Source organism: Chaetodon auriga, chromosome 17 (assembly GCF_051107435.1).
Source record: "Chaetodon auriga isolate fChaAug3 chromosome 17, fChaAug3.hap1, whole genome shotgun sequence".
NCBI lineage: Eukaryota > Metazoa > Chordata > Actinopteri > Chaetodontiformes > Chaetodontidae > Chaetodon > Chaetodon auriga.
The window spans coordinates 5,862,007-5,876,964 of NC_135090.1; the positions used below are offsets into that span (position 1 = coordinate 5,862,007).

Here is a 14,958-nt window from a genome sequence, read left to right on the forward strand (position 1 = left end):
GGGCAAACACTCAGAGTTAATGTGTGTTTACTGATGATGCTTGACGTGATCAGTGTTCGCTTCACATCGAATTATATGAACAAACAGAAGAGAGAGAGTTTCAAGAGCGGCGATGCCGTTATCGCTAAATCCTTCAAATCTCAGTCGGAGAGATTTCCTCCAAAATGCATCACATGGCATTCAAATACAAATAAGAAACCATTCTCATCAGATTACTGAGGTCATTTACAAGGTCACAAACAGCCGTTTGCTGCTCGCACTGTTTCTAAGTATTTTTGGTAACGTCATTGTTACCACTTTGGATTTTATGCTTGAACATGTGCTGTTTTATTTTGTTAGTCACTTGGTTACGGCGACATACATTGTGTTTTTAATTTATTACAGGCTTCCACCTCGTGGATTGTCCAGACTTCTCTCGCTTTTTCATATTGGTTTGTTAGTTTAAATTATAAGGCTTTTTTAAGACTCCATAATTATTCTCTCCAACACAAGTGTTTTCTTTCAAAATGTTTATTCAGCATCAACAAAGAATAAAATATTAAAGGGCTTACATAAGCTCAAAATCAATATAGTTGAACAAATCTCTAGATGGAAATGATTACCCATTCACCAGCATGTGGTTTAGTATCTTAAAATGGATTATTATGCCTACAAAGTCAGAAAAGTATCTCGTATTAAATCAAAGAATGACATCAAAATTACTTATTTAGAGCATCTAAAAAAAAAAAGAAAAAATAAAATCACAAAAATTAAAAAGCTCCTGGACTGTTTTGCAGCTCGGTTTGGTCGTTGTACAGAAAGTATGCGCGTCTATTTATAGAAGTGGATGTTTTGGGGCGAGAATTATGATCACAACTACTTAGGCTTTTTCAGAATAAAACAGCTGACAATATCCACAGTTGCACACCATGCTTTTATAAGCCCTTTAACACTAAAGAACTATTATTTTACAAAAAGGAGGAAACAGCAAAACAATGTGTATACAGTATGACTTTTCTTTTACTCTTTTTCAGTTTGTAAATGTTTCATTTACAAGAGACACAATTTCACCAATTACCCCTCGGAAAAAATATCTACAGTACTGCACTTTCCTAGAACTAAGCTACTACATTTTAAAGTGATCAACCACGCAGTTCAAGGTTTGAAGAATAGAGGGTGATAAATTAAGTTGCACTTGCAGCTGTGTAGAAACATTGTATCGACAGCTTATAGTGAGTCACTAATCATTACCAAGTAAAATAGCTAGATAGATACAATGTCATTCTTCACGATCACATAGCTGAGAGAGAAACTTAATGTACTATGGAGTCTTTCTTAATCTCAACGTCCAGTCGATTTCTCCATGAGGAAAGGATAAATTGCCTCAATTGCTTTACACATTTTACCCAGTGGGAGTATGTTTTTATAGTTAGGGGGATGCCACTTTTGAAAACCAGCTCTTACTCATTCAGTGTCTCACTATCACTGTTTCATTCGTATTATTTTGCGGTTTAGTTTTCAATTCTAAAAAGGTGGGAGCGTCCATAAAAAATCCATTACTTGGGTTGAAACAGCCGTGAGGATTCAGGTGTGGGTTGTATAAACAGTTCAATATCTGGAGTATGGCTGATCTCTGTACACTCCCTTGGTTGTTCGTGCTGACGGTGCCTTGCCGCGATTGTTTGCCCACTCTTCCAGACCTGAAGAAGAAAAAGAGAAGAAACAGATGGGGAGTGATTACAGAGGCGTGATACTACTCATTCATCCACACCAACCTGCGGAAGTCTTTCAGGCTCTGTGCAAATATTGTAAATATGTTCCCAATGAAAATAACACAGCGCTCTGAACGAATGCTGTTCATCTCATAACAACAGCACTGTCTCAAGCCGTGCATACAAACAGCGACTCACACCAAGAAGCTTGACTTTCACCTGGAAGGATGCATCTCAGATAATTGAATGAGAGGATCAAATAGCTACTTGAAAAGGACCCGTTTAGTGGCTCCCAGCAAAAGGTCACAATTACCATTAGCCCAAATCAGCCCCTGTTCACCCCCTGGTACTGTCAATGTGAAAGTGCCAGTATCGATGGCACCCTTTGTCTGATCTTCAGCCAGTGCTGAGACTTCCCTAGAGCTGAGGCTCACAAAGGGTTGTTCTTTTCTGTGTACAGGCTCTCTGTTGGCAGCACATAGCCAATACCCCTTAATTAAACCTGTCACCCTTTCACTGACACTCACTTTGAAGAAATAGACCAAGGTAACCTTGTGTTTCGAGACTAAGGATGCACATCAGTGCTGTTTATCTGTTATCCTTTGAACTGTCGCCCTTTTTCTGTGTGACCCACGCAGCAGCGCTCTTTATTTCATGTGGAGGCACGCAGCACACTAATGAGTTGAAGGTGCTCAGCTCCTCCACTTGTGTGGTCAGAAAAGTTGGGAAAGTTCTTATTCGCTTTGACTCCCAAAAAACATGTTCAGTGTCTACATCATGAAATGAACGCAGGCACGACGGGCCTTCAATATGTTATATGCTCCAGACGCACAGGAAATAACATATAACATAGAATTTTCCGCTCTGTGTTGCCAAATGAGCGCTTGTACTTAAAGCCAAATAATTCCACAGCAAAATCAGTCACTCTCATTGTATTTTTAGACATGAAAAAAAAAAAAAAAAAAGCAACAAATCTCTCTAACACATATTATGCATTGCCGCATTTAAAAAGTAACTAATTATGTTACCCGCTTGCAGTCAGTCACAAACTAAAAATGTTAAAAAAAAACATTTCCATATAATACATAATAAATTGAAGTACTGCTGGATTCTATTTGGAGCTTGTAGCTGAGCTCAGCAGACACAAATGCACAAACTAATCCATCACAATGCAAATCAACACTGTGTGTCTGTCTGTCAGAACAGATTCTGTTTTAAGTGATTAAACTGTAAATAACTGCTCAGACTTTATCTCGTATTATTTTACAGTTCACACACATACATGGTGAGATGGATCCACCCTCTGCTGTACGGCAGCATGGTCTACTGCACTGTTCTGTACATTTACTCTATTATCATTCATCCACTCTGCAGCGAATGCGTATGACCTTTGCCCCGTTTTTACTGTACCTTGTGAAAAGTCAGGGCCACAGTACTGTTGAACAGTACCTCAGTGATGTTAACTTTGTCTGAATTTAGTGGCAGCTGGATTTACTCACAGCTCTTTGCAGACACAACAAACAACCTGCGAACCACAGACCAGTCATTGAAAGTGGCCTTGTACATAAAGCTGATTGCAGAAGCACACAAACACACTCACAAACACTTATTTCATCTATTTCACATTCTATTTGTTATGTCGTGAATTCTTCATGTTCAGAGACCATTCTTTTGAAACCTTGTTGTGAAATAAGGTTCACTCATCCACTCAGTTAGGCTCCTGCGGTCGTGTAGATTCATAGTCTGTATAAAACATGGGCATGGTCTTTGTGACATCAACTGTAGGTTTCTGAAGTGACAGTGGCTCCGGCCGTCACCATCTTGGTAGTGCCGGACTCCACCTAACTCCCAGCTGACCCGAAAATGGACAAAGAGGTGGAGTGTGGGTGGAGCTGAGGCAGGCCTAATGAAGGCTAGTTGCTGAAACCTAGCAGCTAGCTGTCAAGCAGTCGTGGCCATAATATTGCATAACTTTAAGCCTTAATATAATTCAGCTGTTGGGCATTTTAATACGGGGGTCTGTGGGACTGACTTGCTATTGGAGCCAGCTGCTGTTTTTACCACTTTGGCATTGGCTAATTCTAATTCTAACCCTTGCTGCTTGGCTAGCTTTAGGAACCAAAACTACTTGGCTAAGTTTAGGAAAGATCATGATGAATCAAATAAATACGTTACTGACACACACGTTTTGTCATTGTGTCCAGTGACATGCAGGGCTGATCTCTGATCTGTGAATGAACTTTTGCCATAGGTAATATATGAGTACCTCCGTCACTAACTAGCTTCTTAGTGTGCTGTGTTCTTTTTCATGTGCTGTTTCAACAGTTTTAGTGGACTAAATGAAAAGCAAAGTAGATCTTAAAGTGATTCTGCAGCTCCAGCTTGTTAAAGCCTGCCTGTTTTTGACGCTTTCTTTCCTCCTCTGAACTACGAGAATCTGTCAGTGCTTGAGAGCAGCACTTATGATTTACAGTCAATAACTAAACTCAAAAATCACTGAAGTCAAGGTCTCTGTTAGTAATGCTTTCTTTTTTTACATAAAACATTGAAATATCATTGAAAAATTTGTTTTGGTGTGTAAACCATACAATACTTTATATAATAACATTTTTTAAGGTTATTTCCTGCAGTTTTGTGGACACTATAACTCAAAAAAAGACAGCTTGTTTGTTAATTGTTCTCGGCTCTTGGTGGCATTGTCCTCTCCCACTGAGCGAAATGAACTGAAGGAGTAAAAGCTCTGAATCGTGAATAAATCACTTTAAACATGTTTGTTATAAATGTGCCCAAGACATCACACAATTACCCAGATGCTATGGCAACTGAGATGAAGCCAGCAGCGCAGAGTCAGGAAAAAGAAATTGATATTCTGACAACTGACACAAGATATGTTGGAGGAAGAGCGGTCGGCAACTCACCATACGAATCATACGATTCCCCACTGTGTCCGTATTCATAGTAGTCATCTGAGCTGTAAGCAGACAGAGCAGTGAGATGAATATCAGAATGCATAAATAAATATGACATTTCTGAAAATGAAGTTGCCGTTATCAGCAAATAAATGGACTTATTTTCAGTATTATTGTAGAACATGCAATTACATCTGATTTATGCAGTGGCAATAAAGAGAAACACAATGGACGTTTTCTTTCTTTTTTTTTTTTTTCCCCAGGTATACTCTGCAGAACATTAATGTAAAAAACAGACAAGAGGAGCTTTTAATTGCTCAGAAGTTCGACCACATTTCTGGTTCTGCGAGGGGATTTCCTCTGTCTTATTTCACAAAGTTCCAGTTCCATACGACTGCATATGGAGATCTATGAGAGGTGGCAACTGTAATGAAAAATAAAAAGATGGGGAGGCGAGTTGCATAGCGGCTCATTTCTTGCTTATTTCTTTCTTTCTTTATTTGCAGTCACCGGTGAGATGCTGACAGAACAATCCTGCGTCAGTATCTTTCAGTAACAGCGCTATCATTCAAGAGAGGCAATTCATCATAAGGCTGCCACTGAGCCGACACCAGCCATCACAGCTGGGTCCTCTCCGCCTGCCTGTCAGTCAGTCTGTCAGTGACAGCGGCACCTCTCTGCTCTCCGGATTAGAGAGCTGAAGGCACCATCCAAAACCCCAACACACCACATCAACGCCGCCTGACTGCTGAGGGCAAAGAGGTGACAGTAATGACACACCACAGTGGTAGTAACGAAGTACATTTTACTCCAGTTACTGCAACGGAGTAGCTTTTTGCGGTGTGATCTGAAAAAGCCAAACTGAGGTCTGAGAGGTTGACACACCTTTATCAGATTACACCACAGTTTGCAGCACTCCAAGATATCATGTTTCTACACATTCTTTCTGCTGGTAAGTCTGCTCTTCACTGAGCAGTACCTACTCCGTAAAGTTCTGAATAATAGTCACATTATTTTTTGTTAATTTTGCTCTTTGTATATTCCAATTCATTCACTACTTGTTAGCATAGTTGCTGTCCAGTCACAAAAACCTCATTTCTCATATCTCTTGCGTGTAGAGGTAAGATTTGGTTTTATTTCCCCAGTTTTTGAAGGGACCATGACATTGCTTCCATTTTTCCAATTTCCTGTTATTTTATTTCTACCAACCATATTCTGCACAGACCTGTCCCTAGTCTGCCTCTGAATTGCTCTGACCTTGACATGTTTTCTAACCATAACCATCTAATCAACTGTCTAACCCTAACCGAGCAACGCACAGTAGCCAGTCAGAGGGACTTTCAAACAGAAACGGTGTTCCTGCACAACATAAATGGTCTTTTTCCTCATTAGAAAACCAGTGAAAACCAGTGTTCTGTGGATTATCCAGAGAAATGCAGACATAATGGCTTGCACCCAACTTTGCTTTCAGGATTTTAAAAACTTACTTGTTCTATGCTGTGATCACCACAAACAAAATTGTACTCACCTCTGTTTTAGTGACAGAAATCTTAAAAACAAAAAACATCAAAACCTGGGCAGCACGACTTGCATTGCTGAATACTTGTAAAGGAAAGTTTAAAAAAAAAAAAAAAAAAAAATGCTGTCATGTATTTTGAGTGAATTGATCTGTATTTTGGCAGCCACCCCAAAACTGATAACACTCCTCAACAGCTGGAACATGACGCTGATTGGCTGTTATATTGTTTTCTGCAACAATTTCTTGGTATAGTTGAACAAGACCAATTGAGGACGGTGGGAGGATTCATTTTAAGAGCACTATGGCGGCTCAATGAGACATGAGACAGCTCCCTACAGAGGCTTGTGCCTTAAGTCAGGCTTAGCATAAATTTTACACACTTCATAATTCAACTACAAACAATGCCAAGCCAGCAGAAGCAAACAAGGCTTTCCCCCTGCACTAATGTAGTCTCCTTCCAAGAAGCAAGGCCAGCTGCTGCTGCTGAGCATGAGGTTTCCAGTCAGCCCTCGCGGCAAAGGTGCCACCATGCATCTGCCACAGATGTCAAGTCACTGCAATATCCTTGACACCACTCATTGGCCGACAGAGCTGAGGGGGGGGAGGAGGGGGAGACAGAGAGACACATAACAACTGAGTGCATGTTTTGGCTCGTCATGCTGTGTACCCTGAGACAAGACCTGACAGGATACTAAATAATTAGATTTCATCATTATGCTAAAATGCAGGGTGTATTCCAGAGAGGTCGCCTTCAAAATAAACATCGATTTTTATGAATGCCACAAAATCAATTTGCCACAATTCACAGGTGCTTGCAGACATATGGGGAAGTATGTGACATGTTGGTAATCTTGGGCTTTCCTGTGCAGCTCTGTCATATTCAGCAATAAAAAACATCACACAAACCAGGATGTTGTGCAGCAGTGTTAACACTTGCTTACATGCTGTAGGCTGTCAGCATTTTCCCCTTTATATATTCTCACCGTGTTTATCTCACAAAAAAACGTAAAAAAATAAGTTGTTTTTTTCCACTTAACTCTTGATGTTTCTCTGTTGCTAAAGGCAGAGAGGACCAGTAACAGTAGTCTGCTGTGCAGAAAGCTTCTCTTTGCACAAAGGAGAAGAAAGCAACAAAAGCTGTTAGGCGCCTCTAATTTCTGAGGTGACATTTTATCAATATTGCAACACAACTTCTCTCCGTAGTTACTTTCTCTTCTCAATTACAGAGACCAGTAGGTATTGAGATGCATCCTGAAGGTCAAAGATTCCGGTAAAATTCTGCTTTGTGTCGTCAAAAGTTCCACAGCATCTGCTGCCCGACACTGATCATCAATCAGCACTCTGTAATGTATATCTGCAATTGAAGCATTCTAACTGAAAATGACCTTTGTTATAATGCTATGCAGCACAGATTTTTAGTGGAAAGTACAATACTAATGCACTTAACACAGGTCCAATATATGTCATTACGATTTAACCCATGTTGCTACAAGTCATCCTGTAACAAACTAGTTAGATAACAAATATGGTAACATAAAGTGACCAATTTAGCTGAATTTAGCAAAATGTTAGCATTAAACATAAAATGAATTTAATATTTGTTTTAATTCATAATCACTCAGCTAAAAATTTAAATAAATAAATAAAACCTTTGGGAAACATTAACCAAGGACCTCCCCACTGCCTCATGCTTTCTACATTCATCATCATTGATCCCAGATCACAGCTCCGCCTTGTCAGAAGTGCACAGCTGGCAGCTTGAACGCAAGCATAAGATGAGGTGCCTGGGGTGGTTAGATCTCACTTGAGATATTGCCCTGTCATAGGTGTGAAAGCGCTTTGACTTTCTAAATAGGTCAGTTTTTGATTTGACATTCATTAGCAGAAGGTGTCCGCTGGTTTGTGTCTCCCCAAACTTCACTGACCAAGAAAAAAACCCCTCCACATCTGTCTAAAGCACAGAGGCAAACACAAAACCTATTTCATAAGTGTATCTCTTTCATCAGGCATCTGATTCCAGGCCTACTTTTCCACAGGTAAAGACCCTGCCTCTCTAGAGCATCTGTCATCTCTGTAAATGCTTCGTCTTAAGCACTGATGTTGCTGTTCCTGGGCACCCCGAAACAGATGGTGGTGTTAAATCTGAATGATGTAGTACACGTCCCTGGTGGACTTTGTTTTCTTCCATCGCCATTACTCTTCCAGTCCTCTGTGATAAATTTGAAGAAGTCTAGTAGGACATTATGAGGGGCTGCAGAGGTAATACAGTGCCAGTCCGACGTGGAGAGAGGTTGCTTTTCTTCTGTGGCCCATTTCTTGCATATTCCACACTTGAAACTAATCATGACTGTGAATCCTCAAAATCCTTCCTTGATGTTTCTTGCGTAAAAATGTTTTTCATTCATTTTTGCCATTTCTGACGAAAATGCCCCACATGAATTCTGATTACAGTGGCTCAATGGTGATTTTCACAGTGAACAATAGAATGAAAATGGCTGAAAAAAAGCAGCACTACTTTCTTTTACCATTTAGTATGAAATGAAGCTCACATAATTTCAAACGGAAACCCTCCTTGTGGATACACTGGTGATTGCTCAGTGTGGTGGCTGATTGCAAAGCTATCTCCAATGCTGACCCCCTGCTGAAGAGCCACAAAGAAGGACGAAATGGCCTACGGCAAAGATTTGACTTTACAAATGAGTCTTCTTTCAGGTTTTGAACAGACCATTTATGTTACTTTCCTACTTTTCCTACCTTTTTTTTAGAAAGTACATGAAATCCTCCTTCAGGGAAAATACAGCCTCTTCAAGTCAAGTCAGTCTACAATACTCTTTAAAACCCATCATTTGGAAGCATGTTTGACTTGTTACGTAGTGAATCTCTGAAAGACTTTGTCTTGCTGAAGGGACATTACAATATGCGTCTTTTTGTCTCGAGGCAGAGAAAGCAGTGTAAATCCAGCCCTTCTTCCCCTCAGATGGTTTAATTCTCGACACAGCAGCTGTCATTCATCTTGACAAGCCGTCTACCTTGAAAACAGGATCTAGGTACCCAGCATCTGAGAATCACTGGAGGCATTTCAGAAGCAGACAGCTAACACAGCCAATCTGTACTAAGATTCAAAAAAACACAATACTTACATTCCCATTGTACTAAATGGGTGTTGTCTGCCTTAGGGCCCTGACAGAACAAGCAGACCTCAAAGAAGCAGCACTGACAAAGGAAGGCTGATCAGATGCATTGAATCACCCGCACAACACAAGACCGACTACTGCCATGCACACATGTTTTGTGCTTGCCTGAAACGACAGTACAAGACATTACTCTGTATCTGTAATCTAAAAAATTAATGCCAACAGTTCCAGACACAAGCTGGGAATTCATGACCCTTGAAAACAACTGCTCTGGCTACCATTTTTGACCATGCTGATGGCATAAATATAAGGATGACAATGCCAGCCTGTTTGTCAGTCCACCTCTTTAGTCCAGACTGAAATATCTCAACAAGTAATAGATGCATTGCCAGGAAATTTGGTACAGGCATTTATGGTTTTCTGAGGCTGAATCCTACTGACTATTAATATTATACCTGCTTAACATCAGCATTGTGAGCATGTTAGCAATGCTGACACTGGCATTTAGCTGAAAGCTAGCTGTGCCTCATAGAGCTGTGAACATGGTTGTGGACTCTTAGTCTTGTTAAAATAATATACGGTTATTTCAATGCAAGTAGTACATCCAGTACAGCTATAGTCCCCTTGATGACCACAATACAGCTCACCATTTGCAACACCACATAGATATGAAACAGCATGGTTAGATCATAAACTTCCTGTTCCTATGTCCGCATTTACAGCCCCATACTTTGCTGGGGGATCCAATGACTTATTTCTATGACCACCATATTTTACAGCAATAAGCCGGACACTGGTATCATTTTTGTGGCATTGCTTAATGTTACAAGACTAAACAGGCTTCTACAAGCATACTTGTTTATTGTAGTTTGGCATCAACTAGTGTTAGTCACCTTAAATCCTCCCCACGTGTTGTACATTGAGTGTTCTTGTGTGAATGTGCATGCAGAAAGATTCAACATCGACAAAACTGTCAAAGAAGTTGCCATGGTTTGATATCTTTGTGTTCAGTGTTTGATACAGAGGTACCATCCCACTGAAATATTTATACATCAACCGCTGCAGATGTGTATATTATGGTCTGTTTGTAGAATTTGGTACTGTGCAAATGACTAACTGGCCCCGAAGTGGTTCATTGAACGTTTAGACTGGATGATTGGTGTGTGCTGGTTTTAGTAGTTTGGGGCTCTTTCAAGCAAATACTTTATACCCATTTTGTGTGATCACCTCATATTGACCTCATATTATTATCTGTGTGAGAGTTTGTGCTACTATCTCATGCTGACAGAGGCTGCTTCCAGGGGAGTGAATACCAGAGAGGAACAGAGCATTTCTGTTCCTCTCCTCAAGGCCATCTCACCTGTTTGCTCCTACATGACAAACAATGAATTGTCTTCACCATGAGAGTGGCAAGAATGCAAGCCTCCGCCCATTTGGCGTTATAAAAGTCTCATATGAACTCTGTATTATTGAACATTTACACTGCAGCCTCTCTGTAGTGACTTGTTTCCTTGCAGCAAGAATAAACAGTCTACTCAGAAATTTCAGAGGGTGTTCCTGAGTCTTCTTTAAAACTTTTCCTAAAACAAATGATTCTAACCTGCTACACCAGTAAAAAGTAAATCCAGCCAGTCTCCTTCTCTGTTCTCCTCTGTGCCATATCTTGTACTAAGATTTACAGTTGTTCCTCAGGGACACGGCTGCCCTTTAAAACACTGTATCCTTGTGCCCTCGGGCCTCCAGGATCCAGCCTAGGATGTAGCGTACCAAAGCAAGATGCAAGGGAAGGTGCGAGGTTTCTGCGGCCGGCAGTCTCTGAGGTGTCAAGTATGAAATAATGCTTTGATCACACCCGAGCCGCGAGAGATGACCTCGCCATGCCCTCTCCAAGTGTCCAGCCTGGGCTGTGCCACAGCTGTCATCTGACTCATTTCCCTACAGAGACGTCACCTTTTCTCTGCTAATAAAATTAAAGATGCTCTCCACACAAGCAGCCCTCTCCAGCCTCCTTGACCCCAGCAGTGGATTGGTGCCTAAGCACTGCAGCTTCCGATAACTCTCCTAAGACGAAGCCTTCTGCTGCCTCTCCAGAAAAGATGATGGCTCAGTGTTCTGTGTTGTATAAACACAGTAAGAGGAGGCTGTGATCTAGGAGCTGGCGGACCGACTGCCATGGCTGTCATGCTGAGGTAGCTTTCCACGAGGTTCCCCCAGGCGTCAGCTCTCTTCTGAAACATGTAAATGTCGCAAAATGTCTAAAGGGCATCTAAAAACAGCATTTCGCTTAAATCTCATGTCTTACAGTTGTGAGCACCTTATTTGCCTTTCAAATATAATTATGTCTAATTCACTCCATTCTGTTCTGTGTGACAGAACGTGTACAGTATCGTTACACTGGTTGTCGTGTCTCATTTGTGGTTTGTATAACCAGTGTGCAGTGTACCAGTGTACCAGTTCAACCCAGCAGAGAACATCAAGATTTTATGATTGCTGGCACTGCCCAACAATGAGAGCAACTGAGTATATGTACTCAAGTTCTGCAATACAGTAAAATGTTAGAGTATGTCTACATTTCTTGTAATTATTTAGCATTTTTCAAATTATCTGTTTGTCCATTCAGAAATTAGGTAATTTTGTGTAGCATGTGTTGTTTATTGTAATTGACAAAATTCCTTTTTTAAATTTAAATCAGTTTGATGAGAAACTAAAAGCATTCCATGCGTTTGTCGGGTTTTAAAGACACACAATGTATTTTGGTGGGACACATTGGCTGTTTACACATGGTTTTGTTTTCAAAAAAAAAAAGAGAGAGAAAAAACTCAACAAAGCGCCTTTAATCATTAATGTCACTGGCTGAAACTTACACGTGCTGAACTGTACGGTGTACATGTACAGTAGGGCTGTAACTAACAATTATCTTCATCATTGATTCATTTTTCAAATGTTTTTAAGTCCATAAATTTAGTGAATAAAATTTAAGAAAACAGTGAAACACTCCAAGACCGCAGTGTGATTTTCAGGCTAATGGTCCAAAACCCAAAAGTACTTGTTAGAATGACTAAAAAAAAAACAAAAAAACGTCACTTTTGAGATGACTTAAACAATCAATTATCAATATCAATCATATTTTTCTGATGACTGAAAGTTAAAATAGTAACAAACATATATTACAGAGGATAGTAAGAAAATACAGTCTATTAATCTTTTGACTGACAAGCCACAGCCTGCTAACCACCTATAGCTAAATGCATTTCATGCTAAATGCGTTTATGAAATGCATTTCACATTTCAAGATAATTAAGGTATCAGTAATCACTGATGCAGCATTTTTGAGAGCAGACGCTTTTTAAAAACCATTTCTTTCCCTACATGTTCACAAATGGCAGGACTGTTTCAAGCATAAGCCACTGGGGTAATACCATGACAGAGAGACTGTAAATTGTTCTGCTTGTTATCCTCCGGCAACTGAAATCCTGCCACGCAGTCAGAGCTCAGATTGGTGACTGGGAGCTCCTTAGGCTTCGAGAAACATTGTTAGGAGACTTCTCGTCCACGTGCGCACACACAAACTGGCACACCGGCACACACACATGCACACACTCTCCTCAAGGCCCTGCTGCAGCTGGGACCTGCTATGACTTTCCTCAGGCTCAGGGTGAAAATAATGCACCTTTGTCCATCACAAAGCTAAATAGGATTGGGACTGTGAGGGGGAAGCTATAGAAGGACAGTATTATGTTGCTGTATTAACTGCAGCTGCTGAAATGCAATAATTAAAGGTAATAAATGGATTACTGTGGAACCATAAAGCAATATGTACTATGAAACGGTGGCTTTATAATAGTATTAGAATGACTTATATTAATAATTACGTCAGCCAGAGTAAACAAAGGACGGAAAAAAAGAACATGCCACACAATATACCTTATTTTTGTGGACAAATGGTCAAAATTCAATCAATCCAATAATGGGCATATCACAGAAATAGTTCATAGAGGTTATATTGGATATATGCGCATTGTCAGCCTGCAGTAACAGTCACTTTTGAGCCTAATCCAGGACACAGGACACACAAATAAGAGAAGAAGTAAGTGAATCAGCTATCTCTGGAGGCACAGGCTTCGATGTCTGAGCCCTATTAGTTGCTTTGTCTCCCGCCAGATAACAGACATGAAAATCTCTTTGAGTCGACCCAGCCTCCAGCCTTTACATGATGGACTCCATTTTTCTTCCGTGCCGCCACGAACCCCCCCTGCTCCTACCTTCACCAAAACACCCCCACCATTATTCACAAGGCTGCTTTTAAAACAAATAGCCGCAGATTCCTGAGGCAGACCTGCATTCCCCCCAGCAAACATCTCTACACCTAACCAGCAACACTTCAAGATACATCCCCTCTGTGTGTTAGAGAGGGAGAGGAGGGCGCGTGTGTGTGTGTGTGTGTGTGTGTGTGTGTGCGTGTGCATGTGTGATCTGGCCCAAAAAAGAAAGATAGCACAAAAGATGGATGAAGCCTGGGTGACATACATCCTGACACCTTCACAAAGGAAAACATCGACCACCCTGCTCAGAAAAGCCAACGGACAGAATAATGTTCTTTTTTCTTCTGTGTCTGTTTTCCTTCTTCTAGCAGCTGCCAATACAATCCAATTTTTGACACACTAAATGTGGCAACAGTCATTCTTTCTTTGAAGTGGCACAGGCAGGCATACATAAATGTAGCACATTGTGTGCTGATAAAATACAGTGGGACATCAACAAACCAAAGCGAAAGCCTTTGACCTTGTGTGGCTTGGAGAGTGTGATAGCTCCCTGGATATAAGAAAATCAATATTCTGCATTTAGCTGTGCAGGACCCTCTGTTAAATGGAGCAACGTACCACTACGATCGGTTATTTTGCATTGAGATGAGAAACGCGCTGAGCACGAATGCACCTTTGGCGAGATATTTTAAATGGTAATTAAAACGAGAGATAATACATTTAAGGTAAAAGCTGCAATTAATTCCTTGGAGGAAAATGTGATGTCACTCAGTCCGCTGAGACTGGTTTGTTGTTAAACCTCAGATTAGCACCTGCAACTAGAGATCCTGCTATACATCTAATCTTTTCAAGCTGACTGAGTGTTGTTTACATGGTGGTGGTAGAAATCAATGTTAAATTTCACTTTTCTGAGGTAATTTTAGAGGGCAACTCGAAGGTCAGGGAAAAATATTTTACACTTCACAAAATACTTAATTAACAGGAAGTGTTCTTGCGAGTTTCAAACGGGGCGGTAAATGAGTTTAAGTGACTCCTAACAGTTCATGCACCATAATCCAGCTGTTCAGGACCCAAAATATCTTAAAATCTCATTTTCACCTCATATTCTCTTACATTTAGTCAAGCCCAAATGGCCAGACTGCAGCACAACCCTCTGCCCTCAGACACTGCTCATAAACTTTAGACTTGGAGAGACATAAATACAACTCATCTCATATTCAGGCACTTTTTAATTCAGTGCACCCACTCAAGCTGTTACTGCTGGAGTGCTGTCATTGTCATGTTTTTCCCTGGTGTGAACTCTGAGGAGTATTGTGACATGGTAACCCATTTTGAATTTCTGACTTATTTATTCCCTTCATGAAGGTTCTAATTCATTTTTTGTTGAAATGGAGACTTCAACTGCATGTTCATTTTGGAGGATGTAGTTTGTGTACCGGTACT

General features: G+C 40.6%; 1 protein-coding gene across 2 annotated transcripts in view; it reads right to left on the reverse strand.

Moving 5' to 3' along the window:
- The window catches only part of khdrbs3 (KH domain containing, RNA binding, signal transduction associated 3), a 105,037-nt gene that overhangs the window by 1,665 nt on the left and 88,414 nt on the right, over nucleotides 1–14,958 (reverse strand). Inside the window, exons 8-9 of one of the 2 annotated variants that reach the window (XR_013078446.1) lie at nucleotides 4,610–4,662; nucleotides 1,540–1,679 (exon numbers count right to left, since the gene is read on the reverse strand). Coding sequence is in view for 1 of the 2 variants with exons in the window: in XM_076755287.1 (XP_076611402.1) it covers nucleotides 1,588–1,679; nucleotides 4,610–4,662 (145 nt within the window). In the remaining variant the exon portion in view is untranslated. Of the gene's footprint in view, nucleotides 1–494; nucleotides 1,680–4,609; nucleotides 4,663–14,958 lie in introns of those variants that run through there. The other variant, XM_076755287.1, reaches the window with a different exon arrangement.